Source organism: Poecile atricapillus, chromosome W (genome assembly GCF_030490865.1).
Source record: "Poecile atricapillus isolate bPoeAtr1 chromosome W, bPoeAtr1.hap1, whole genome shotgun sequence".
Classification (NCBI taxonomy): domain Eukaryota; kingdom Metazoa; phylum Chordata; class Aves; order Passeriformes; family Paridae; genus Poecile; species Poecile atricapillus.
The window spans coordinates 26,234,936-26,259,758 of NC_081288.1; the positions used below are offsets into that span (position 1 = coordinate 26,234,936).

At 56.4% G+C, this 24,823-nt stretch overlaps 1 protein-coding gene across 7 annotated transcripts; it reads left to right on the forward strand.

Annotated features, from left to right (window-relative positions):
- The first annotated feature begins 1,003 nt into the window (after positions 1 to 1,003).
- Positions 1,004 to 23,970, forward strand: LOC131592239 (TRIO and F-actin-binding protein-like). 7 transcript variants are annotated; one of them, XM_058863625.1, is made up of 21 exons: positions 2,189 to 2,318; positions 3,632 to 3,765; positions 4,161 to 4,272; positions 4,804 to 5,005; positions 5,412 to 5,763; positions 6,533 to 6,665; positions 7,029 to 8,012; positions 8,283 to 8,378; positions 13,633 to 13,689; positions 14,039 to 14,107; positions 14,529 to 14,618; positions 15,434 to 15,543; positions 15,986 to 16,541; positions 17,133 to 17,243; positions 19,202 to 19,349; positions 19,840 to 19,951; positions 20,438 to 20,597; positions 20,928 to 21,041; positions 21,337 to 21,423; positions 22,299 to 22,456; positions 23,158 to 23,970. In XM_058863625.1, the coding sequence occupies exons 1-20, from the start codon at positions 2,205 to 2,207 to the stop codon at positions 22,452 to 22,454; spliced, it is 3,897 nt and encodes a 1,298-aa protein (XP_058719608.1). In that variant the 5' UTR covers positions 2,189 to 2,204; the 3' UTR covers positions 22,455 to 22,456; positions 23,158 to 23,970. The 7 variants fall into 7 exon arrangements, with proteins under 7 accessions (XP_058719612.1, XP_058719609.1, XP_058719608.1 ...); XM_058863626.1 differs by lacking the exons at positions 4,161 to 4,272; positions 4,804 to 5,005 and having other exon boundaries at positions 2,172 to 2,318; positions 5,323 to 5,763; XM_058863627.1 differs by lacking the exons at positions 2,189 to 2,318; positions 3,632 to 3,765; positions 4,804 to 5,005 and adding an exon at positions 3,981 to 4,064 and having other exon boundaries at positions 5,323 to 5,763.
- The last annotated feature ends 853 nt before the right edge of the window (positions 23,971 to 24,823 follow it).

Sequence of the window (24,823 nt, forward strand, 5' to 3'; positions counted from 1 at the left end):
CTCGGTACAGTCACACTGCTTCTTCCAGCACTGTGTTCCAGAAACGAACTCGAGAAAAAAAGTTACTGGGAGAGTGATGAGAACTTTCGGGGACTAAAAGGCAGCTGAATAATGGGTTGTGTGGGGTAGATAGGTTTAAGGAGTGGATTGCAGACTGCACGTAATGACTAAACAAAAAGTAAAATTGAGTTTTTTGTAACTGTCACCAGCATGGGGAAGAGGAGTTTGAATTGTAGAAGGAGCTGTGGAGGACAGATGCTAGAAATAGGGAGGGTCAGGCAGGGTTTGTGCTTGATAGGTAAAGCCCACTCTGGACAAACCTCTGAGTGCTGTGGGCAAGCATGACCCCCTGTTGGAGCTGTGCCGGGACACGGCGTCCTTCCGCTCTCTCAGTGCTCGCGGGTAAGTCCGCTGCTTTGGCATCTGCTTCGGCTTCGGGACAGATCGGTCTTGTGGCGCTGGCTCCGGGGAGCACAGGGGGAGGCCCTGGGCCGGCGGTGAAGCGGTGCCTGGGGAGCTGCAGGGGAAGGGAAGGGAAGGGAAGGGAAGGGAAGGGAAGGGAAGGGAAGGGAAGGGAAGGGAAGGGAAGGGAAGGGAAGGGAAGGGAAGGGAAGGGAAGGGAAGGGAAGGGAAGGGAAGGGAAGGGAAGGGAAGGGAAGGGAAGGGAAGGGAAGGGAAGGGAAGGGAAGGGAAGGGAAGGGAAGGGAAGGGAAGGGAAGGGAAGGGAAGGGAAGGGAAGGGAAGGGAAGGGAAGGGAAGGGAAGGGAAGGGAAGGGAAGGGAAGGAAGAAGGGGCCGAGCCGCTCCATCGCCGCCCGCTGCACGTGCGAGCCCGCGCGCCTGGGCGCCACGGCCGCGCGCCGCCACCGGCCACTCAGGAGGCGGTATTCAAATCAATGCCCGGCGGCAGCCAATCAGAGGGGAGGGGGCGGGGCCTCGCTCCCCGCGGTTCCCACGGAGAGCTTCATTGAGGGGGGAGCTCGGCGGGCGGCGACGTGCTGGGAGCCGTAGGGAAACTGAGGTACTGGGGATACTGGGAGGGACTGGGAGCACAGAGCACGGCCGGCTGCATGCGTGCATCCATGCTAGAGGCCCTGGGGATCACGGCATTATCCTGGCAATAGGCCCCGAGAGATGTGGGGAGTAATGATTTGCCCATCAGGCAGTGGGGTAGCAGGGGCTCCAGCCACGGGGGGCAGTCCATGGGCAGTGGCGGGCGGCGATGTTGGCGTGTTTTGTGCTGCATCCCTGGCAGGGGAGTGCTTAGGCTCCCGTGAAGCATTTTGTGTGAACAAGTCAAGCAGACATGCCCTAGTGTGAGGAAGGATGCTGCAAGCCTGGCACCTAGTGCAACTTGCTGTTCTGAAAATGAGTGCAGTGACAAAAATTCTAGCTTTGTTTTTGGCATTGACGTTTGGCCTTGGTTGTTTTGGGGAGCAGCCATAGCCTTGATCAGCTGCTCTGACTCCAATGACCATATTTAGGGCACCAGTGGCACGTTCACATCTCAGATGCTGGTCTGATTTCCTGTCCTTCTGTTTGTGCCTCCTTCAGGCAAATTAGGCAGAGCCCTCCCAGCTCAGATCACATCCTCAAGTCCGAGGACTCACTCTCAAACCCTGCAGGACAGAGGAGGTGATGGTGAGCAGGATGCTCACAAAAATCCAGAAGTGTGGAGCCCAGTTGTCATGCTAGCAATTACCCTTCACAGTTTTGCAGTCCGCTGTCCTACAGGTCTCAAAATTTTAGTAGGATTAACAAGTTTAGAAAGAGTCTCAGTGGGTTTCCAAGTTTCCTAAGCTGCATCCCTTTATGACCAACGTAATTAAGAAGTAAGGCTTAGTTTCTGTGCCTTTTAAGAGGGAAAGAACATTTCTATCAAAGTAACAGGATTTGTGCATCATTCCCTCCATTCACAAAGCCTCCCAAACTGAAGGGTGTTAGAGCAGTCATTTCAGGGTGCAGTGCCCCTTCCAAAAGAGGTCCTTGCTAGAGCACATTCTTTTATTACCTGTCTTTTTATGGATCACCTTGTACTTGGGTTCCCTTTGATTCCAGTATTGACAGTTGGGAGCAGCAAACTTCACTCTGGAAATAACATTCCTCTTCCACAGCTTCTTCTGCTGCTGTTTCTTCCTCCTTTTTCTCCTGGCTGGCCCCTGCCAATAGCCCATCAGCCAAAGATCTTCGTCTCTGCTATGCACAATGTCTGGTTCAGTGGATGACATGCCTTGCATGAACTTTGAAGCCAACATATTTGCAAAGAGCCTGTGCCAGCACTGTTTCCGAGCCGCAGGGGCTCACCAGCATGCTATCCAGGTGAGCTCCTCCATCCCACCTGCAGGCTATGGACACTTCAATAGGGGCCTCTTTGGTCTATACCCCGACCCCACCTGCCTTTTTAGAGATAAAAATCCCTAAAATAAAGGCTCAGCCAGGATTTCTAGATTTCTTGGTGGGGAAAAACCTCTATGGGCAGAGAGGTTTCTTTCCAGGCATAGGAATGCTTCATTTCCCTGTGCCAGACCAAAGCCAGGAACCAAGCTTAGCAAAGAGGTGTTGGACGCTGGATACAAGGGGCTTGATAGACCCTGGAAGGGAAAGCAGGGGTGTCGCAGATGCAAAGCGACACGGAGGGAATTGGAGACTGGCAGAGCAGGGACCCACCCTGTATTAATCTCTGCTTGACGCTTGCTGGCATTTACAGCTTTGTCTCACCTTAAATATGGTCCTGGTCGATTCCCTGTGGCCTCAGCTGTTGGCTTGGAGCCAGGGCTCGGTTCTGTCCCTGAGGCAGCTTCAGCAAGCTGTTCCCGGAGGAGAAGGCAGGAAAGGGATAAATCTCATGGGGTTTTGGGCTCCAGATACCTTGACCCAACACGATCTTTTGGGACAGAGCTGGACACACAAGCTACTTGGCTGTCTCCGACTGGGCGACAGCTGGTTTCATGTTCACAGCGGGTTTCGTGTTGTTTGACGTCCTCCAGGAGCAACTGGCCAGGGATGATGAAATAGTAATGAGCCTCCCTCTCTCTTTCTCGCCCTCTCCCCCTCTCCTACTGGCCTTGAGCCCTCTAAGGTTACCTCAGCCCTTCACCCTCGATCTGCTCAGAGCTGTCACCTCTGAGCGAATCCTGGTGCGGGCGAGACGCTGGAGGGAAGGCGGCGCAGACAGCCGGCTCCTGGGAGCCTCCCCCACTGCTGCTCATAAGCCCTGCAGGTAACGGGGCTCAGGGAGGATGCTGAGACGCCTGCAAGCCCTGACAGAGACAGGCAGAGGCTGGGACTACAGCCTTTTCTGCAAAAATCATCCTTCCTCTTGACTCCACTGCCTCTCCCTGAGCTATCCAGCTGGTCAGTGCCAACATAGGGGGGCAGTTTCCCTGAGCCCTCATCCACACATGCAGTCTCTGGGATGTCTGCAACATTCAGCACCAAATAGGAGCGTGCTGGGCCTCTATGGCCTCTTGACGTAAGAGAAAAATCTCAATGGTGGGCTGGGAGAGATATCAAGAGCTCTGAAGGCCAGGCTGCTCTCGGAGGAGGTAGAAGAAGCAGGCATTTCCAAGGGGCAGCCTTCATCCTCATCCTTGGCATGCTGACAGCACCACTGCACCCCTTCTTCCTCACAGGATCATGCCACGGCGGTCACAGGGCGCGATGCCTGCAGCGACACAGCCCCAGGAGAGCCCTGGGACTCGCTCCATATTTTAGCCCCGCAGTGTGAGGTATACGTGTGTGTGGGCCCGGCGGAGGGCGCGGAGAGGTGAGTACCAGCCGGGAGCCCTGCTGCTCCAGCAAGCCCCTTCGGTGGGAAGAACAGAGGAGGGGGAGCGGGAAGCCAAGCAGAGGAAATCAGCCGCCTTTTCCCTGATGCTCTGCACGCTGGTGCCTGGGAAAAAGGACTGAGAAATCCCCATGCCATGCCTTCTGACCATTCCTCTGGGCTGTCCCTGGAGAGGTCAGGGGGCCCCTGAAAGAGTCTCCTTCATCCTCATTCCCTCCAAAGCAAGGCTGGTGGTCTCAGGACCACCACTCTGCCAGCCTCTGCCCATCCAGTAGAGAGTGAGTCAGTGTGGCTTGGGCTGCCAGTGCTGTCACTCGCCCCCGAGCTCTGCGGGCTGTGCTGACCACCAGCTGTCCTCTCTCCCTGCCCCACAGCTGGCACGAGAGCAGGCGATATCCCCCACTCAGCCCCGAAGCTGAGGGTGAGCACAGAGAAACTGGCACCGACCCCAGCGCCTGTGCCGAAGCCAACTCCACGCTTGCCAGGGTGAGATGGGGATCTCTTGTGGTTTGGGTTATTTTGGTCTCCCCAGCTCCCTTGGCCCTTCAATGCCACTTTGGCTGGGCCCATTCAGCAGGTTCCTGGGCTAACAGACATGTTGAATTTGCCCCTCTGGCTCTCCTGCTTCAGGCAGATGGAAGAAGGAGCCCATCATGTGCAGGGAGGTAGATTTGATGATCCTTATGAGTCCCATAAAACTTGAGATATTCTATGATTCTAAGGTCCTGAGATGCAAGGGGGGATCAACTGAGACTCTTAGTCCCCACAAAGGAGGCTCTCCCCCTAAAGAGATCATGAGATTTGCTCTTGGATACTCCCATGTGGACTTTTCTATGTTGTTTCTTGCCATCGTTGGTCTGGCATCATCTTATACTCCCACAGCTCCTCTTCTGGTTCCTTCTTACCAGCAGCTTTGGGCTGAACAGGCTGTAAGTTTCCATATATACTCTTACCTCTTTCCAGCCCACAAAAGCTACTAGTCCCCATTGCAGAGATCTGCCCTATCTTGTCTCCCAGGAAGGGGAAATGACCCGCTTGTGGGACAACACTTTGGGATCGGGCAAACGGGACATGATGAGCTACCTGGGCCATAAGGAGGAGGTGCGGTCACAAGCCCCACAGGCAGACAGACCCAGGTGGGCTCAGCCTGTTCCCTCTGGATCATGGGTGAGAACTGAAGCCCAGGACTTTAGGAAAGAAATCTGTCCACTGAAAGCAGGTACTCTTGGTTTGCTCCTGTGTGAGATCCTGGTTCTGGTTTGCTTTCCACCCAGGGGTCTCTGAGGTTCAAGGCAGATCTCTGTTTAGATTTAACGTCTCTTTATCTAGTTCTGGCCCCAGGAAGTGTTCAACACATCCATGGGCACTATGTGAGAGTCCATCTGTGTGTGTGCTTGACTGTGAACCGCGGGCATCTCGGGTGCTCTCTATCTGCATGGTTTGGCATGCCCTCGGCTCGAAGTGCTGTGTTCCAGTGCTCCCAGCCCCCCTCGAGGGAGTCTGGGTTTTATCTCTGCCCTCCTGGACCATTTCTAGCTCTCCTCCGAAGACCTGCTTTGCCGTGGACGTGGTGGCATCCCGCGTCGCTTGCGCCTCCCCCAGTAACGGCCTTCTCCCCGTCCCAGAGCACCGTCCTGCCAGCCAGAAGCGTGAGGAGAGCTGGCCAAAGCACCGAAAAACTGACCCTCCCTGGTCATCCACCCTGCCGCGTGCCCCAGCCGGCTCCCCGCCGGCCCGCAGTGACCTGTGGGGCGGCGGTGGGCACCTCCCTGGCCCACGGGCTCGGGAGTCCCACGGGCACTCCGGTGGAGGGGGTGCAGAGGGGCGGCACGGGCTGGAGAGGCAGGAGTACACGGTGCTGGCAGACCTGCCCAAGCCCAAGCGCCTCAGCCAGCGGGATGCTGTTGACCGCTATGGCTCCCGGACACTCAGCCCTGGCCGAGTGGAGGTGGAGAAGATATTTGGATGCGAACGCAGGTGAGAAGTAATGGGACTCCACAGTGATCAGAGGCAGGGGATTGCCCTTCTGTGCTGTTGGGGGGCCCCCACCCCTGACTCACCGTGCTTCAGGGGGAAGGCAGGGCTAGATGGCAGAGCTCAGCTTTCAGCTGTACTTAAATTTCCCTCAAAGCAAGGGTTGGGTCTAGGCTCAGAGCCTCCTCCATTGTGGCACACAGGCAGCTGACGCTGTTGGAAAGGTGGAGCTAAGCTGCACTGCTAGAAGAGAGCAGCCTACCTTCCTCATCCTCACAGCCTCCTGGAAGCTGCAGGACATGCTGCAAAGCAGGGCTCCCCACAGTAAAAGGGGAAGGAAAGAGGTGCTCCCCAATCCCAGTGTCAGTAGTTCCCCAGGGATTCCACATTCACTGCAGGAGCCACTCAGGGAAAGATGGGGGATGCCAAAAAGTACCCAGCGGCTGTTTAGGTTTTAGCTGGAGGAGCAAGAGCGACTCCAGGGCTGGTAGCACAGCGCCAGAGGGGACATAAAGAGGGACTGGGAAAGGATCCTGGGCAAGTGGGTGGGATGTAAAGATGAGGAGGGAAGCTTGAGGAATAGTGTGAAGAAGACACGGGTAAGGCAGCAGGATATGAAAGCTGAGGTGGTTGATGGGGACAGGGAGAGGCTATGGCACACACAGCATCTGGGGCAGGTCTGTGGGGTCAGGATAAGGTGGAGCAGGGTTTGCCGGGGCTCTGCTTCCAAGCTGAGCAGGGTGGCAGCTGGACCAACTGTGTGTGCCCACAGGAAATCAGAGACGCTGGAGGCCTTCCAGGCCCTGGAGGAGGGCCGTGTGGACCGGCTCGATGGCAAGACGCCGGTGCCACCCAGCAAAGGCCACCTAACTCGGAGGCGGTCCAGCCCCAACCTGCCCAGGGAGGTGAGGCTTGGCTGCACAGTAGGGCCTCATCCCAACCCTGCAAGCTGAGTTGCTTTTTCCTGTCACATTTTCCTCTACTTCTGCCACGTGCTTCTCTCTTTCATTCCTCTTCTCCCTCTTCCCTTTAATCCCAGCTCTCCCTCTGTCATGGATCGGGACCCTTGGCTCTTAAGATTCAGCAGCCCTTTCACCCTTTGGGTGCAGAGAGGCTTCTCTACAGTATGGACTGGTTCTGTGCACAGGAATGCTACTGCTCTCTGGGGAACCATTTAACCAAATCACCTGCCAGCCCTAATCCCATCTTGATCTGCTTATTGGCACTTTTTTAAGAGGCCTCCCTGCTCTCTCTCCCCCGTGACCCAGGGTCAGCGACTCTCCTGGCAGCTCGAGCAGCGTGGCAGAGACCCCAAGCAGCCCCGACGTTCCCCCAGCCCAGCTCGGCACCCCGAGAAGGCCAGCAGGACCCGGGGGGACTCCCCACGCCCTGCCAGCCCTGGCTGGCTGCTGGAGAGAGGCAGCCGGAGCCCACGCTCTGTGAGCCCAGCCCGCAGGTCGGAGAGGAGAGCAGGGGAGCCCGTGAACCCTCCCTGTCGCACTGAGAAAAGCTGGAGAAGCCGAGGGGAGCCTGCCCGCCCCCCAAGCTCGGATAGGGGCCGAGCCACCTGGCAAGCAGGGGGTACACGGCAAGCACTGGAGAAGAAAAGCCGAGGGGATTCCCTGCACTCCGCAGGTGCTGGGAAGGGCTCAGATAATGTCAGGCTGAGCCGGGCAGGGCCATCACCATGGGCCCTCAGTCCTGGGAGGCGTACAGAGAGTACAAGGAAAAGCCAAAAGGAGATCTCCCCTCCCAGCTTGGTGCGGGGGGCAGAGAGGCAACGAGTGAAGCCGGGGGAGCCGCTGCACCTTTCAGGGCCCAGGAAGCCATCGGAATGCAGCTGGCAGAGCCTCCGGGAAAAGCTGACATCCTCCCAACCTGGAAAGGGCACCAGCAGTGACTGCAAAGGCCGAGGCAAGCCCCTGCGCCCCACAAGCCCAACACGACCTCTGGAGCAGGACTGGAGGGGCCGGGGGGATGCCCACCACCCACAGGTGCGGGAGAAGGACTGGAAGCGCCAAGAGATGCCTGTGTGCCACGCGGATGTGATGCGCCAGCTGGAAAGGGACCGGAAAAGCCCTACTAGATGTCTGGATGTGGGACTACGGTCGGATGACAGCTGGATAAGGCCTGAGAGTCCAGCACAGCATCTGGAGGAGGACTGGAAGGGTCCTGAGCACACACGAGATACACACAACCCTGAGAAGCCACTGGAAACTGACTGGGGGAACAAGAGTCTTCTCATCTACCATGTGAGTAGGGCAGGAGCCAGAGGTGATGGGGACCCTGCAAGGCCTAAAACTGGCAAGCACAGATTGGGTGGGTCCCCTGGGTTGCAAATCTTGTACCCTGATTCCCTCGGATCCTCTGCTTCTCCAGGGAAACTGTACTGCCTGCCTGGCACTGGGAGGAGGGAAGATGTTTTCTTCCCTGGCCCACGCCAGGAGATGGATGCTTGGATCTGGGACACTGAGGTGAGGACTAAACCCCAATGGCTTCAGCTCCTGCTTTCTCCCCTGCAGCCCCAGCTGGGTGGAAGCACCTTCCCACTGCAAAGCAGCACTGGCTCCTCAGGAAGCCCACAGCCACATTTGAATGCCAGTAAGAAGCACAACAAGGTAGGGGCCAGGCCCTGGGAATTGTGAGGAAGGGCAGCTGCCCTTCTCTGGGGGTCACTGTGGGCAGGACCTAGCTCTTCAGCACTTGACCTGAGCAGGTCCAGGATGGTGCTGCCTTCCCACAATGTCCTGAACGCTGTGCTCACTAACACTTCCCTTTGCTTAGTCCTTCTCCCATTTCTCAAGTGGGGAAACTGAGGCACAGAGCCTTTTGATAAAGCCAGACATGGGCAAACAGTGGACCTGGGACTAAAATCTCAGTACAGCTGCTTTCCTTTGCTTTATTATTGGCCAGTGCTGTGATGGCACAGAGGGTTTTACAGAGATGAAGTGAGCTTTAGTGGTGTGAAAGAAGATACAGTGTATTGTGTTGGTATTCCTGCAAAATGGCATTGCAGCAGCTATGGAGGGCTGCAGAAAGTGTTCCAGGAGCCCATGTAGCTGGCAGCTGCACATGAGTTCCTGCCTCTGTCCCTCTCTGTGCACATCAGTCATCTCAGCCAGGTCGTCCTCTGCTAGGACCTGGCTTTGTTCTTTATACAAGGACAAACTGCAGCCAGGAAAGAGGCTGTCAAAGGCCTCTGAAACTTGAAACGGGTGACGTCCTTTCCCTCACTTCCCTGCATCAGGCCGGAGAGGAGCCCAAAGCCCTGAACTCACCCTGTACAACTGGGCCAGATCGCCCCAGCTGTGCCAGGTTTCCTCAGCACTGAGCTCTGGCACCTTTCCTTTGCCTTGCAGCAAGAAGCATCACCTTAGTGTGATTGCACAGTAGAGCCTGGTGTTTTGTGATGTACAGTCCCTTTGCCTTTGGGACCCTCTCTAGCAATTCCCTTTCCTGAGTGAGGCCAGCTGGCGTGGCTTTCCAGGGGCACCGGGACTCTCCCCATGGCCTCCTACCATCCCATGCCACGAGCCCAGAGAGGTTCAGTTGGTCGGATGAAACTGAGGAGCCTCAGGAGCCAAGGCGAGGACTCCATTGTGTGCACTGCTGAAAAATCTCTGCCTGCGAAGAATCCCAGCCTGAGAGCAAACCCTGCCCGGGTAACAGCTGGGCTCCTGGCAGTCCCTTCCCGGGGAAGGGCTGAACCCGTCCCTCCCAGGGCTTTACCTTTCCCGGGCCAGCGGGACGGGAAGGGGACACGGCTCAGCCCCAGCATCGCCCCCGTCCCGTCCCGTCCACACCGCCCCGGGGCCGCCGCCCCTTTCCGTGCGGACCGGCGGCCTCGCCCGCCCCGGCGGCTCCATTGGCTGCGGGCGGTCGGGGCGGCGGCGGCGGCTGCCATTGGCCTGCCCGGGTCCTCCCAGGAAGTTCTGGGGGGAGGAAAGAAAAGTTTTTTGGGGTGGTTTTCTTTCCCCCCCCCGCCTCCTTTCCTTTTCCTTCTTTTTTTTTTTTTTTTTCTTTTGGAAAAAAGGAAAAAGGCAAGAGGCGCGCGGGGATCGCGGGGCGGGCGGCGGAGCGGGCATGGTGGGGCCGCGGAAGCCGCCCGGGCGCTGAAGCCGCCCCGCCGCCCTGGCTGCCAGCGCCCGGCCCCGCCGCGACCCCGGCCCCGGCCCCGCCGGCCGCGGCGCCCCCGCCATGACGGTGAGTGGGGACTCGGGGCTCGGGGCTTGGCCGGCGGTGATGGCGGGGATTCCTCCTGCGGTGCCCGGGGGACGGCCCGGGGCTGGGAGGGGGCGGGGGACCCCAGCTGTCAGCCGCCGCCTCCGGGGGTCCCTGCGCCCGGGGGTCTCTGGAGCCGCCGCTCCCTGGGGGACTCTGGCCCCGGGACTGGAGGTTGTGGCGGTTCTTCCTGGGTTCCCTTCCCCATCACCGCCGGGGTCCCTCCAGAGCTCCCCGTGGCCGCTTCGGCCCCGGTGGGCACCACCCCACGCCGATAAGCGTGAGCGTGGACCGGGCTGAGGCCAGGCCAGCTCACCGCACCTACGACCGCAGTCGGACGGGAAATTGGTGTCCCCCCGGGCGGGCGTGGGGAGCTCCTGCTCCCTGTGGGAAACAGATGCGGTTTGGGGCAGGGAGCATCCCGGCCCTGGGGCGAACCTTGCTTGGCACAGGCGGCTGCCGGCCGCGAGCGGGCTAATGGAGGTGACAGGCTGGGCTGTGCCCGCCGGCGCTTCGCACGGGGGCGGTGGGAAAGGGACGGAGCATCGCCCGCTGGCTCCTCTCACTGCACGTGAAGGTTCGGGAGCTGCATGCGTGCTCCAGCCTGAGAGTGATTCTGCTTTCACACAAGTGAGCTGGAGCGGCTTTGCTTTGTGTTTTGGCCTGGGGCCCACGCCTTAAGAAGAGGGTTCCCTTTTTAGAGGAGAGGAGACATTGTGCTTTCCGGGAGGCTTGAGAGCCCCTTGCACCATCTCCCGGAGGTGAGAGGAAGCGGTGCCCCAGAACCTGCAGTGCTGAGGAGCTTTTGGGAAGAGCAAGAGGCACGGTGATGACAAAGGCTGGTGATGAAAGGACACATCTGACTATCCTGCTCGGACACTGAGCTTTCTCAGCCTTCCGCAGCCTCTTCTCCACTTCTCCATCCTGGCGCCTCAGTACCACCCAGGAGCAATTCCTTTGCTCCCACCCTGTCCCTTTTCCTTCTTTGGTGTTTACATTCTTCGGATACTTACAGACTGTTATCACCTTCCCTGTAGCCCTTCTTCAACCAGAGCAGGCAGCTGCCGCTCCTTAACCTGCTCTTGCGAGCCAGTCTTTCCAGGTATCACCTACGTCCCCAGCCACCTGAGACCCTCCTCCAGTACCTCTATTCCTGGCCAGCAGTGGGGCTGGACATAAAACTCTGATGCAACTGGGCAAAATCGCTGCCACCACCTCCCAAGCCATCTGCAGCCCCGAGCTGCAGGGCCACACATTTTGCCGGGGGTGCATCCTGCCACATCATTGCATCTCTGGGACCCGGATCTCTCCCAGCAGCTCAGCTTTCCTGGATGTTTCCTCCTCCCACTGCTGGGCCGTTTCCTCTGGATGAGGGGTTCTGTTTGAACCCCCCACTCTTCTCTGTCGGTATCCTGAGCTTTTTATGCTGGGTGAGGAAACTGGATTTGGTTGTGGGGAAGGGAAGAAAAGTGGCTTTAAGCACTTTGTGCACCAGCTGAAGCCTCAGCTTATGGTACTGACCCTGCTATGACAAGAATAGCTCAAAGACAATTCTACAGAGCTGCAGCTCCGTGTCTAGGGCTGGCAGGGAAAGCAGAAACCCTCTGCAGTTTGCCTGCTTGGGAAAAGCCCTCCAGGGGGATTTTCTGGCCCCAGCATTGCATTGGGGGCAGCAGTTCTGGCAGGACTTCGTGGCAGTTTTTCCCGCGGCGTGCATCCTGTTAATGTTCATTATTTTGGCACCTAGTGCTTTGGGATTGTAAATCCTCAATAAGATGAGACCCAGCTGATCTCTACAACAGCCCCACTCTCTCCCAGAATTCTCCCAGAATTGTCTTTCTGCCTCCACGAAGCCTGCCCATCTCTCTGTCTTCTGCGCACACGTGCGTCCCAGGAGGGGAGTGGTTGTTCTTTGATGTTTTGTGTCCTTTCCTTCCCTCTCCCCACTCTGAATTCAGAGCTGGAGCTTAAGTCACCGGACTGGAAGGAATAACGGGAAAAAGGGTGGAGCTGCTGCCACAGAGAAAGAATTAATTTTTGGGGTGCTTTCTCAGGGCAGCAGTGGAGCCACCACAAATCTGCAGTGATGGGGATACATAAATCCCCCTTGTCTCCTTGCTGCCAGCAGTGCCTGTCACCTCAGCAGGAGGTGAGGTTTGGGAGCCCCCCCGCGTCCTTTTGCTCTGGTTTCCCTCCCTTCCCAGGGAGCTCAGGACTGCCGGATACTTCTGGCCAGGCCGAAGCTGTAGCAGGCGGTGACCTCCCCTTGGCAGGACTCCTTGCTCCTTCTTGAACCAATCGCCAGAGCGCCAGGGTGGGCCGGCACATACTCGGCTCTTGCCGCCCCATAACCTTGGGTGTAACCCAGGAGCAGCAGCTCAGGGAGATGAAAGCAGGGAAAGGCTTGGCCTGGCTGTACAGAGCTTGTACACAAGCCTGAGCTGGGCTTGTGGGGCAGCTGTGGCTGGCCACTGGGCTTGTTCAGGGGATGTGGAGCGGCCGGCGGCTTGCTGAGCCACCTACTTGTCCCCAGCCCTGTCTCAGGTGGTGGTTGTGACACGTGGGGACTGCTGGTGGCTTCCAGAGGACTGGCAGACCTCTGGGAGGTCCAGCTCTGGTACTGACACTTCCCCAGCACTGTTCCTGCCTGGTTCAGCTGCTGAAGAAAAGGGGCAGGTTGGCAAACTGACTTCCACTGGTGAAGAGGCGTTGGACTGAATTCTTTGATGGTGCAACTTCCTGGGAGCCAGCAGGGGTGGGAGGAGGGACCAGATGGAGCCTGTTTGGCTGAGGGCAAAGCTAGGGAGAGAGGTTCCCCTGAGTCAGCTCTCTGGTGCTCCACCTTGGGAAGAAGATAAACTGGTTGGGATGCTGCACCAGCAACATGAGGTTAGGAGGAGGCAGAGAGTGCGTGGAAACTTCTTTGTGGCACAGGGTAATCTGGGTGAAATTCTCTTCATCCTTATCTTCTTTAGCTGTGTCTGGGCAGAGGGCAGACTCTGTAGGGGGAGGGTGCAGAAAGAGCTGGGTAAAAGAAAAACCCTCAGAATCTCAGAGAGGGTTGAACCTTGGAGGGAGAAGGGAGAGGATCAAGCACTGACTTCATCTCTACCCTGGGGCACATCGTTTAAAGTCAGCGTGTTTTCACAGCTGTTGAATTGCCTCCTGTAGATTTTTGGTGAGAGCTGAGCTACTATGTTTTTGATAAATGATTGGTGGTGAAGTTACCAGAGGGACATAGCTCTGGGGTGAGGACAGCCAGGGTTGGGGCAAGGCGTGTCTGGTTCTTTGTGGCTTTGCCTCCATTTCTGAGGCAAGCCTTCTTGGTGGTGCCCGCTCTCCTTGTCCCTGCCTCCCCCTCTCTGAATAAATACCTTTGAGGCACCTTGTGGAAGCCTCTTTGCTGCATATTTTCCTTTACTTTTTTTAAACCTCTTCCCTTATCTGCTGCTTCCTCTTACAGGAATGACCGCCTGCTGCTGAGAGCTATGCTGAGTTTTCTTTCGCCATAGGGTTGCATAGCCCCATGAGTTTCCTAAAAGGCTATTCCCATTTTTGTTCTGCCACAGGGGACTCACCTTCCACCCCCTGGCATGGAAAGCCCTTTTGTGGGGCCACTCCAAGACAGTAATTCTCTGTTTTGTTTTCCAGCCGGATCTCCTCAATTTCAAGAAGGGATGGATGTCCATCCTGGACGAGCCAGGAGAGGTAAGCCTCAGATGAGAGTCTGCCTCTTCCCCTATCCCCTGCTGCTGGAGAGCCCCAGTGAGCCAGCTGATTTCCTTCCTCTTTGCTTACTGAGGTCTCTCCTGCTGGGAAAGGCAGCAGGAAACTTTTGGTGGAGGTGCCTCGCTCTGTGTGTGGACACAGAGGTTCATCGAGTGCCTCTCTCCCAGCTGAGGGTCACGAGGGGGATCTGGGAGGGAGGAGGGGGAAGAGAAGATGGAGAGGTCATAGTGCAGAGTGTCCCTCCTTGTTCCTATGCTTTCCCTGGTAACTGCCTATCCATTTCCCTCCTGTCTTTTCCCTTCCCTCCCCCTGCCCGATGCGCCTGCAGTGGAAGAAACATTGGTTCGTGCTGACCGACTCGAGCCTGAGGTATTACCGGGACTCAAACGCAGAGGAGGTAAGCATGGCCAGCCTTTCGCCAGCCCTTTCTTCCTTCCTGGCCAGGGGGAGAGGAGCACAGCTCTGGTGTGACCGGGGACAAGCAACAGCACCATATCCTCCCAAAAGATGGCAGAGGTGCCAAGCTGCTCTTTGCCAAGGGGTGATGAAGAGGATGAAGGCAGGGTGGCAAAGCCTGGTGGCACTGTCAGTGGTGGGAGGTGGGGAGAAGGGCTGGTCCTGTGGCTGGGTATCCGGGGTGCTCTCCATCCACGCTGCTGGCGGCCCTTGGGTTGGAAGAGGCCATGCTCTGCTGGGGAGTTGAGCCTGGTTCTCAAAGAGCTGAGCCTGGCTCCCAGGGAGCTGTGAGATGAAGGCAGAGGTGGCCTTTTTCAAAGCTGGCTGAGCACTGATGTCCTAGCGGGTGGCTGTGCTTGCAGGCTGATGACCTTGACGGAGAAATCGACCTCCGTTCCTGCACGGATGTGACAGAGTTCGCGGTGCAGCGCAACTACGGCTTCCAGATACACGTGAGTGTCCGGCACCGCGTGTACGGAGCGGCAGCACCAAGGGACACGGGGTGGGAATGCGTGCTCCCTCCCTGTGCCGAGATGCTGAGAGGCAATTTGTACAGATCTTGTGCCAGCATGGTGGCCCAAGGTTGTTTTTCTGACACATCGGCGGCAGTGCTCTGGGACATCAGGGCTGCCTGCTTTCAGAGGAAGGAAGGAGGAGGAGGAGGCTTTGCAGGGCTGGCTGAAGGCTGTACTGGAGGCAGTCCAGGAGTCAAGCTAAATGCCAGGAGTGTCTCAGTGACATGTTGGCCAAGGCAACTTTTCCACAGCTGCGGGGGGGGAGTGGTGAGCGCTGCAGATCTCGATGTAACCTGGCTGACCGTGCCCTGAGTGACAGCCTGTACCCTGGACCCGACCCCAATACAGTTCTGTCCTTGGCTATTTGTTGTAGCAGCAGGAAGTGGCTGCTAAGGCAGCATGAGAAATGGTATTTCTGTGGGTGTGCAGGGATGGGCACTTCATGGTCTGGGTTTCCCTGTGCCCTGCTGCTGGCACCTGAGTCCTGGCAGCTGAGCAGCTGGATTGCACCAATGCATGTTCAGCCCAGTGTGCCAGCAAGGTTTCTTTTGCCTTTGCTTGGAGAGGGTCTCATGAAGGATCCCCCTGAAACACCCCTCCCATCCCTCCACCTGTCCCCAGGAGCCTGAGACAGAGGGTGGCCTTTCTAAACAGCCCAGCACTGGTGTATGTATGTGGGTCTCAGGGAGCAAGAGGGAGCTGCTGCACATCCACTGGGTGCTGAGAGGGCCTCTGTCACCTCCCTGTTGCAGACAAAAGATGCCGTCTTCACCCTGTCAGCGATGACCTCTGGCATCCGGCGCAACTGGATTGAGGCCCTGAGGAAGAATGTGCGCCCAGTCAGTGCTCCAGACGTCACCAAGTAAGAGCTGCTCAGTACTGCTTGTCCTCTTCTCCCTTGCTGTCCCTCTACCCTGACTGGCAGGCGCAAGGAAGGCCCCTCTGGAAGTCTCACCACTCCCAGATTAGCCCGGCACTCTGCTCCTTCTGCAAGTGGCTTGGTTATACCAGCCAGTGACAGGGGTTGAGAACCTGATGATGATGAGAGCCTCCCTTTCTTTTTACCTCACCACATTAGTTTAGACTGGTTTCTCCACCAGCATAGCTGGAACCAGTGTGGATCCTTGCTGAAGAAATCCATTTTCCTGGGGGATGGGATGCTACAGGCCCAGCTCTGCACTCAGAGTGGGGTTTTGTAAGGCTGGGCTGAGTGAGGGTCTGAGCCTTGAGTAGTTGGCAGTGCTTCTGCTGGCATCCTTTCCCACATGGTGCCTCTTGTCCACCAGCTCCTGCTCTGCTTTCAGGCTCCCTGACTGTGACAAGGAGAACTTTCGTAACTGCGTTCCCCAGAAAGGCGCACTCCGGACGGAGGAGCAGCAGCGGCCGGGCTCAGGCTCCGAGGGGAACTCCAAGGGCAGTCACTGGAAGGCAGATGGGCAGCGCCATGCCTTTGACTATGTGGAGCTGTCCCCCTTGCCACAAGACCCTGGAAATCAGGGGTCCCTGCAGAGGACAAAAGGGAGCTTGAGGATCTCCGACCGAACTCCCAAGTACGAGGAGCTGGAGCGGGATCTGGCCATCCGTTCAGAGGAGAGGCGGAAATGGTTCGAGACCCCCGATGGCAGGGTCCCAAACAGCGATGGCCCCGCAGGAGACCCTTCCTGCAAGGCCGGGGAGCAGGACCTCCCCGCTCCTCCGCTTTCGGAGGACCAACGGATCCGTCTGAATGAGGAGATAGAGAAGAAGTGGCTGGAGCTGGAGCGCCTGCCCTTGAAGGACTTGCGGCGGGTGCCCTTGACAACACTGCTGAACCAAAGCAAGGACGGCCAGGGAGACACCAATGAGGCGCTGAAAAAGGAGGTAAGAGCACTCCTGCTCTGTGAAACTGGGATTCTGGTGGCCCCTTTATGTGGTACTTGTGGCTCTGCAGAAGAGCAAGGCAGAGGTGCAGGGAGATGTTTGTTCTTTCTGGCTCCTGGAGTGCATGGAAGCTTTTGGAACCTACTAATGCAAGGCTAGAAGCCAGCTCTCACACGTCTGCAAAGGTTCCCCAGAGCACGTTTTGGTCCAGGATGATTTATTTGGTGGCACTACCTGTGTGGAATCTGTTTCATGGGAGCACGTTCACAGCCTTTCTTTCCTGGCTATTCCCAAGCCTGCAAGGGCTTCACCTGCTGGCCTTTGAAAGAAGCCATGCAGTGGTGGTTTCCTCCAGCATGGACCCACCACTGAAAGCTGGGATGTCTCCTCCCTTCTTTACTGGCACTAACCAGGCTGGGGCTGGCTTTGCCAGTTTGGTCTCTTGGCAGGCTGCTGGGGAAACAGAGGCCTCCTTTGGCCGTATGTTGTCCTCACCATCCCTAAGCCCAGGCTTTGGATGTGGCACATTGGTCAGGCCATGGCACTTTTCCACCCTTGGCTGATCATCTTTCTCTGTCCTCCCTGGCACAGATCCAGTCACTGCGGGCACAGCTGGAGTCCTGCCGGGCCAGAAATGAGAGCCTTCGGGAGGCAGCAAAGTCCCAGGGGGACAGCCATGTGCCCCGAGGGTACATCTCACAGGTGAGTAGGGTGCCTGACCTGACCAGGCCTGGGGGTTTGCTCCTGGGGTCAGTCCCAGGAGCAAACTGGGAAATGCTGGCACGCAGCTTATTGCCAGGCAGGTATTGCTAATCATTGGGTTGCCATGGTGACCCTAACTGGGCCCATTTCTAATCAATGTTAATTACATAAAGGCTGGTGCATGTTGCCTGGCCTTAAAGGGGCCAGGGTTATAAAGGGAAAGAAGGATGATTTGGGGAGGTGCAGGATCTGTGTTGCGCTTTGCATGTGGGCACAGTGCTGTCCCTGGCCGTGGGGGTGAGCCATCCCCCAGGTCAGGAGCAGGTCAGCAGCTTCCTGCTGAGCCTCTGGTCATTCCCTGGTGGTTTGCTGCTCACCACATGTGGTTCTTGCTAACTGGGGCTCCCGGGTGTCTTGTTAAAAGCAGTCAGTCAGTCCCTGGGGACAGCCCGAGCCCCGAAGGTCACTTTGACAGCACAGCCCATTCATTTGCTGGGACAGCACGTGGGAGAGCCAACAAAGTAGAATTTGCTCATGCTTCATCCTCTCACTTCTCTTTGTTTATTTATTTTCCCCTCTTGGGGACTCATCCAAAACAAGCAGGGTCACATCCCGCCGGGATTTCCTGTGTGGAGGCTGCCATTCGACCATAGAGTGGGGCTTTCAGGATGGGCCTTACGTGGTGGAAGATACCGGGGCAGAGGGGGTTGGCAGGGCAGGAAGCTGGGGCTGGTGAAGTCTGTTCCACAGGGCTGGCTGTACCTAGCACAGATAAAGAAACCCACAAGCCCTGTAGCACTCAGCTCAGACACTTACCAGTCTCTGTGTTGTCGTGATTTAATATTTACAGCTTACAGGGCTCTTTATGGTCAAAAAGAAAAGCAAAAGCAGTGGGGAGGAACTTCCTTATCTTCCTAATAACTTGGCTCAGCATTTCACATCTGAGACCAAACTTGGCTTTTCCCCAAAGGATTCGCTCTCTCTGTTTGCCAAGGGTTGCAGCTGGTCCATGGATAGATCACCAAACTGATTTTTCACCTTTTCCTCTGTTGTTCTGTGAAGCTTCCCAGCTTCCCTCATCACAGCAGAAAGGAGTAGCCCGGAAGGGTTTGCATTCACCCAACGGTGTGAATGTTCCAGTGTCTTTTGTATGAGCCTTAGTCCTTAGTGGGGAAGGAATGGGATGGCAAGGAGCTGTTGGGGGATGTGATGACTTCCTAGCTCTCTGCTGTCTTTGAGGCCCAGGCTATTAATCATAATGGCACAGTTTGCTGGTGAACAAATCCTTCCTGAGAGCTCAGGGAGGTGCTGCCAGCATCCAGAGGGGGAAGCTCTTTGCTTTGCTCTGACTCGAGTTAACCATAGCACTCAGCATGGAAAGAACCATTCCCTTGGTCTCAGAGCCATCAGAAAGGAGGGAGAGCTGTGTGAGGAGGATCCCTAATCATTAGGCTGTAGGGAGGGCTCTTTGGCAACCTCCATCATGTCACAGGGTAGTGCAGGGTGTCACTTTTCAGGAGAGGAGGCTCGGTTTCCATTGATTCCAGGGGACACTGCTTCATTTAAAAGGCAGATACTGAGATGCAGTTCTCACTGTTGATCCCTTCCAGCCAGGCAGTGCAGCCTGGTATAGGGTTGGGACTGTAGTGTCGGGCATGTTATCCCCATCTCTTGGACCAAGAGGGTTGTTCCTGTCTTGCTGTTTTAGTTTTAAGAGCTAGAGGAACGTTCTTCCTCTGTAAAGCACAAAGTGGGGTTGCAAGATGTGTGTCCCCATCAAATGGTTGTGTTCAGTGATTAAAGCACCACCTCACTTTCAGAAGGAAAAGACCCTCCCGAGAAGAAGTAGTCTCATTTCTTTCAAAACGTCCCTGGACTTGCAGCCAGGTGCCTGTCCTGGCCCAAGCCCTTCCTTCTTCCCTCCTGGTCTCTCAGCCCTCCTTTCCTCCTCACAACAGGAGGCCTGCGAGCGCAGCCTGGCTGAGATGGAGTCATCCCACCAGCAAGTGATGGAGGAGCTGCAGCGGCATCACCAGCGGGAGCTGGAGCGGCTGCGGCAGGAGAAGGAGCGGCTCCTGGCAGAGGAGGCGGCGGCAACGGCAGCAGGTTGGAGCAAACACCAGGCTGTGCCCCTGCTCAGCTGGGTCCCTCCTGCCTCTCCCCAGTGTCTCTTGCCAGAAGCCAGTTGTCCCAGTCATCTGGAGCCACACTGTGGACTGTACTGGTGTGAGGCTGGTGCTCCTTGGAGCACAAGCTTTGGTGCTTTCGCTCCTGTGGCGCTGGTGGAGTGGTAAAGATACTGAAAGAAACGGGGTCATACTTCTGTGGATGGCTGGGAGGGGCCCAGCACTTTCTTGTAGGTGGGCAAGAAGTATTAGAGAGCTCCCACAGTGCCCTGTGTTAGTCCCCTTGGCAGCATGATGATCCTGGAGCGTGGAGACGGTGGGGAATACCCCAAGGGAGGAAGGGAAAGAGGGGGAGTCTGCAGAGATGGATCTGGGAGCCTGCAGTGGCGAGAGCTTAGCCAGTTCTCTGGTGTGTTTTCCATGAAGCTGGCACAGCCTGATCCCCCATTTCTCATTGTCCCCCTCTGCAGCCATTGAGGCACTGAAGAAAGCCCACCGGGAGGAAATGAATAAGGAGCTGGGCAGGACACGGAGCTTCCAGCAATGCAGCTCGCTCCCAGAAGCCCTCCAGAAGCAGCACCAGTAAGAAAGGATCTCTCTCAGTCCTCTTGTCCAGTGATGCTGCATTGTGCTGCTGTCACCACACCCCATTTTCAGCTCTAGCCCTGAGCTTTTCCTCCTGCCACTTCTCCAGCTCCCTCCTCAGGGCTAGTGGGTGCCCAGTAGTGGCTCCCAGGGCTGCTGCAGCTGTGGGGCAAGGAGGTTTGTCCGCTGCTTGACTCTTTTCCCTATAGCTATATGCTATATATATATATATATAGATATAGATATATAGTTATAGCTATATATCCCTCACACCTATAGCTATTTCCCCTCTATTTTCTTTATGGAAAGCTGCTCCGTTTCTTCTGCATGGCTCGGGGCTCCAAGAGGCACCACGCTCATGTACAGGAGTACACGAGTGTACTCCTGTACATGAGGTTGGCCGTGGCAAGGGGGAAGACAATGCCAGGGGCCAGGAGCTGGCAAGGGTTTTGGGGCAGCAATGAGCTGGTGCCTCTTCGGCAGGTTGGACATGGAGTCACTGAAGCGGGAACTGCAGGTGCTTTCTGAGCAGTATTCCCAAAAGTGCCTGGAAATTGGGGAGCTCACCCAGAAGGCGGAAGAGCGGGAGCAGATATTGGAGCGCTGTCAGCAGGAGGGGAAGGACCTCCTCCAGAAAAATCAGGCAAGAGAAGGGCTTTCCTACCAGCAGAGAGGAGCACTGGAGCATGTTCCTCCCTCACACACCACAGCCCCTCTGTTAAAGCTCCCCTATTTTTTCATATTTCTTCCCTTCTGAGATTGTATCATCAGAAAGAAAAAGATTAAGAGTTAGAGTCTGTCTTAACTGTGGTGTTATATATGGTGAGTGTATTCTGCTGGATGCCATTACCTGTGGACGGGGGGTTACAGCGTGGTCTCCAAGCTGAACAAGGGCTGCCATGAAGATGGAATGGTCAGGACAGTAAGAGATCTGTGCCATGGCTACTCTGACGTCTTTTGGCTTTGCCTGCAGGAGCTGCAGACCCGCCTCTCGGATGAGATCGGGAAGCTGCGGAGCTTTATTTCATCGCGGGGCTCTGGGGACCGCGCTTCGCACAACAATGAGCGGAGTTCCTGCGAGCTGGAGGTACGGGGCTCCCCCTGGCTGCCCCGCTGCCTCCATCCCCTCCCGTCCCGGGGGTCTTCTCCTCCTGATTGCTTTGGCTTGGAGCAAGTGGGAGGTGGGGTGAGGAATGGAGCGGTGCAGGAAGCAGAACGCAAGCGTCCCCTCCGCCGCTCTCTCAGGCTGCTTGCGCCGTTTCCTGCCCCAGCCCTTCTGGCCCTTCCTTCCTTTTCCACCGCCGCGCTTGCGGCAGGGCCTGCCAGCCTGAGGCGGTGGCTCTTGAGTCACCTCTGGTTCCTCTCCCCCTTCTCTGGCCCAGGTGCTGCTGCGGGTGAAGGAGAATGAGCTCCAGTATGTAAAGAAGGAGGTGCAGTGCCTCCGGGAGGAGCTGCAGATGATGCAAAAGGTCGGTGTTTTCTGGGAGCAGCTGGGGGAGAGCAGGAGAAGGAAGGGAGGGAAGCAGCAGGGCTGCATATCAGCAGGGTTTGGCTGGGTTTGATGGGCTCCTCGAGACAAACCCTCTTGTCACCTGTACTGCTTGTCCTTGCTGACTGCAGAACACATAGCAGCTCCAACAGCACGGACTGGCATAGACCGACCTTGTACAAGGGAAGAGTCACAGAGACTTAGCTGCTGGTTTGCCCAGGTGTATGCACACATAAGCATGGACAAGGCTGCCTTCTGCAAGTGGAAAATCTGGATGAAGGCTGCCTGGCATCCTGCTTCCTCTAGTTGTCCCCTTTCTGAGTGGATGTGTTTCCTTGGGCACCGTTTCTGGGTGTGCTGCTCCCTCCACTGGCAGCAGCTCCTTTCAGAGGAATTTTCAAAGACCTCTGCCAAAGGGGAGCCTGAAAGAGGCTTTGGAATTCAGTGGTGCTCCAGGAGTTTATAACTTACTCACATTAGTTTTTGGCCATGTAAGCAGCTGCACCCAGCTCTTCCAGTGGCCTGCATTCCTGGTGGGGTTATGTTTCCCATGTGTCTGCCCCACATGCACATGAGCTGTGGTAAAGCCCACATCACCTCCTCAACCCGGTGCTGCAGATCCCTGCTGCTGTGGGACCAGTGTCTATGCGTTCTTCCCTGGCTTGGTGTTTGCAGAGTGATACCTCCATGCTCCTCTTCTGAATGGTTTCTGCCTGGCCCGGATTGGGACGGGCTTCAAACCCCGGGCTAGCTCTCCCCTCCTCACCTGCTGACTCTTCTGCTGGGCTCACCTTGCTGCCACCCTCCCTAATATCAGCCCTGCAACCTGCCTTACCCCTCTCCCTCCCCTGGCAGGACAAGAGATTCGCCTCAGGGAAATACCAAGATGTCTATGCAGAGCTGAATCACATCAAGGTGCGCTCAGAGCGAGAGATCGAGCAGCTGAAGGAGCACCTGCGCCTGGCCATGGCGGCTCTGCAGGAGAAGGAGTCACTGTGCAACAGCAAGTAGCGGTGAGCCTGGGGGAGCTGGGATGTCCCCTGTGGGTGCAGGTGGCTGAGGCTGGCTGCTGCAGGGGCATGGAAGCTGCCAGTTTCTCCTGCTCCACTCAGTTTTGACACTTAAGGCTTAAACTCATCCTTCTCTGCTTCTCGCATCCTCTTGGCCTGCACTGCTGGCCCTCCTGTTGTTCCTGATGTTCTCCTGAGGGCCCCAGCCCCCTTTTCATGGTGCTCTTGATGCAGCCAGCACCAGTTGCTGCTCAACCAGGCTGCTTGTGGGAGCCAGGCAAATGCTGGCCTTTGCCCCATGGCTTGGGTGACAGCATGGGAAGTTACACTTTCCCTGTGTAGGCAGTGACTCTGCTCCCTTCACCTTTGAAGTGGCTTCCCTATCACAGCACGATAATTTTAGGTCTGCGTCAAAGCAGGACCGACTAGACCCAGCCCATCTCCCTGGAGCTCACCTGCAGGCATCTCTGCCACCGATGGAGGCGAGCAGGGTGACAGGAACGAGGGCATCCTGTTGTTCAGAGTGCTTCTGCTTCCTGCTTGGATGGGGCTCACCCTGCTCAACCAGTGCTCACTGATGGGTGCTGAGATGAGTGGGTCTGTAGCGGGGCACCAGCCAGCCATCTCCCCAGGGAGCTGAGGGGATAGCATTTCTGTGCTCCCTGGAATCTTTCTAAACCATTTCTGGTTTTGTCTCTCTCTAGGTCTGCTCTACATTTGTTATCTGTTCTTGTTTTGTATTTGCTCCATTCCTCACCTGTGAGGAGAGAGAGGTTGAATCCCCACCCATTACCACCTTGGCAAGGAATCCCACACACCCCCAACCTCCTCTTTCCCCTCCCAAAGCTTTTTTTGATGAAACCCTTTTTGCCTGCATACCTGAGCACATTGTTTGGACTGGCTCCTTACATGCACCTTCTTCAGGATTTTATATGTGAAAATTGTATTTTATAGAGGAATTTTTTCCCCCATGGAAAGAAGGGGAAGAGGAGGAGGAAAACTTCTACCACATCACCAGCATTTTTCTAACCTGAAAAAGAGAACCTGTTTTTTCCCCCCCTTTCCTAGCCCCGTTTCTCCTGGCCACACACAGCCACCTTCGGCACATATTCCCTCTCTTCCAAACGTCTCCACGGTCCCCCTGGGATGTACGGCAAGGACCATGCTCCCCCTCCCCGTGCCACCCCCAGGGACCCGCGGAGAAGACACGCAAGCCATAGGAGGGAGCCGCCGGGGCAATCTGCCATGGATGTGCTTGCCTGAGATGCTTGAAAGAGGACACCTTGGCAAGAGTCCGCATGATCGAGCTCTCTCTCCGTGACTGCCCTTTTGGCTCCTGCAAGAACCTGAACTGGCAGGAGCCCAGAGCCACGGGGCTTCTCCTTTCTGGGGAAGAGGAGCTGTGAGGCTGCTACTGCACCCGCCCGAGTCAACCTCCCCAAAGTGGCAGCTGCTGCTGCTCTGCTGTGCCCTTCAACTTTTAAATTAATAAAATCTTCCCCTTTTGCTGAGAAAAATGTGTTTCTTGAGAAGAAGTCTTGCCATATGGCCCTAACCCAGTGGTGAGAGGTGGCGGGGTGTGTGTGTGTGTGTGATTTTTCAAGGTTTTGGTGTATACTGACCAGCTGCTTCCTTTCTTCAGGATTTGGTGAGGGAAAGCAGCAGGAGCACCCCTGGCCAGAGAGTGAGAGGAGCCTTGCAGTGCTGTTATCCAGCAGTTTGCCCCACCTTTGGGTTTGAGGGGGGAAATAATCTGCTCTGCCGCACTGCTCCCAAAATTCCACGTGGACCCTGTACCTCATGGAGGAAGAGCTGAGCCTCGGCTGCATTTAATAAATCCAGTATTGGAAGGGCACATGGCACTGCAAATTGCTGGCAGAGTCAACAGTATATAGAGATCCTGGGGAGATGACAGAGATCTTAAATGCTTTCTTCCTCCTGTTTTTTGTGTGAAGCATGTTGCTTTTTTGTCAGGATGGAAGACCTGGGGGTGACTACTACTCATTCAGCCCCATCCAAATATAACAGGAGCTGTTGTTCTACAGAGAGGGTGCTGGCAATTACGGAAGAGATCTAATTGTGGTCACATGCTGGGGCTGGAGGCAGCATCTGAAGAAGGAAGGACAAAGGGGTCAAGGAGGATTCTTGGATGGAGGTGACAGATGTGTTGGCTGACAGACTAGAGTACTGTGAGACCTGGGGATGGAAGCAAGGTGTAAGAATGTGGTGGCAGTTGAAATGAGGGGTATTAGGATGGCACATTTTTGCTCAGGATGTGGTCGTCTTGCCATGGTATTGGCATCCCCTAGGATAAGAGGGTGCAGGCCTGCCCTTCCCTTGGGAAGTGCTGCAGGAATTACTTTCCTTAGG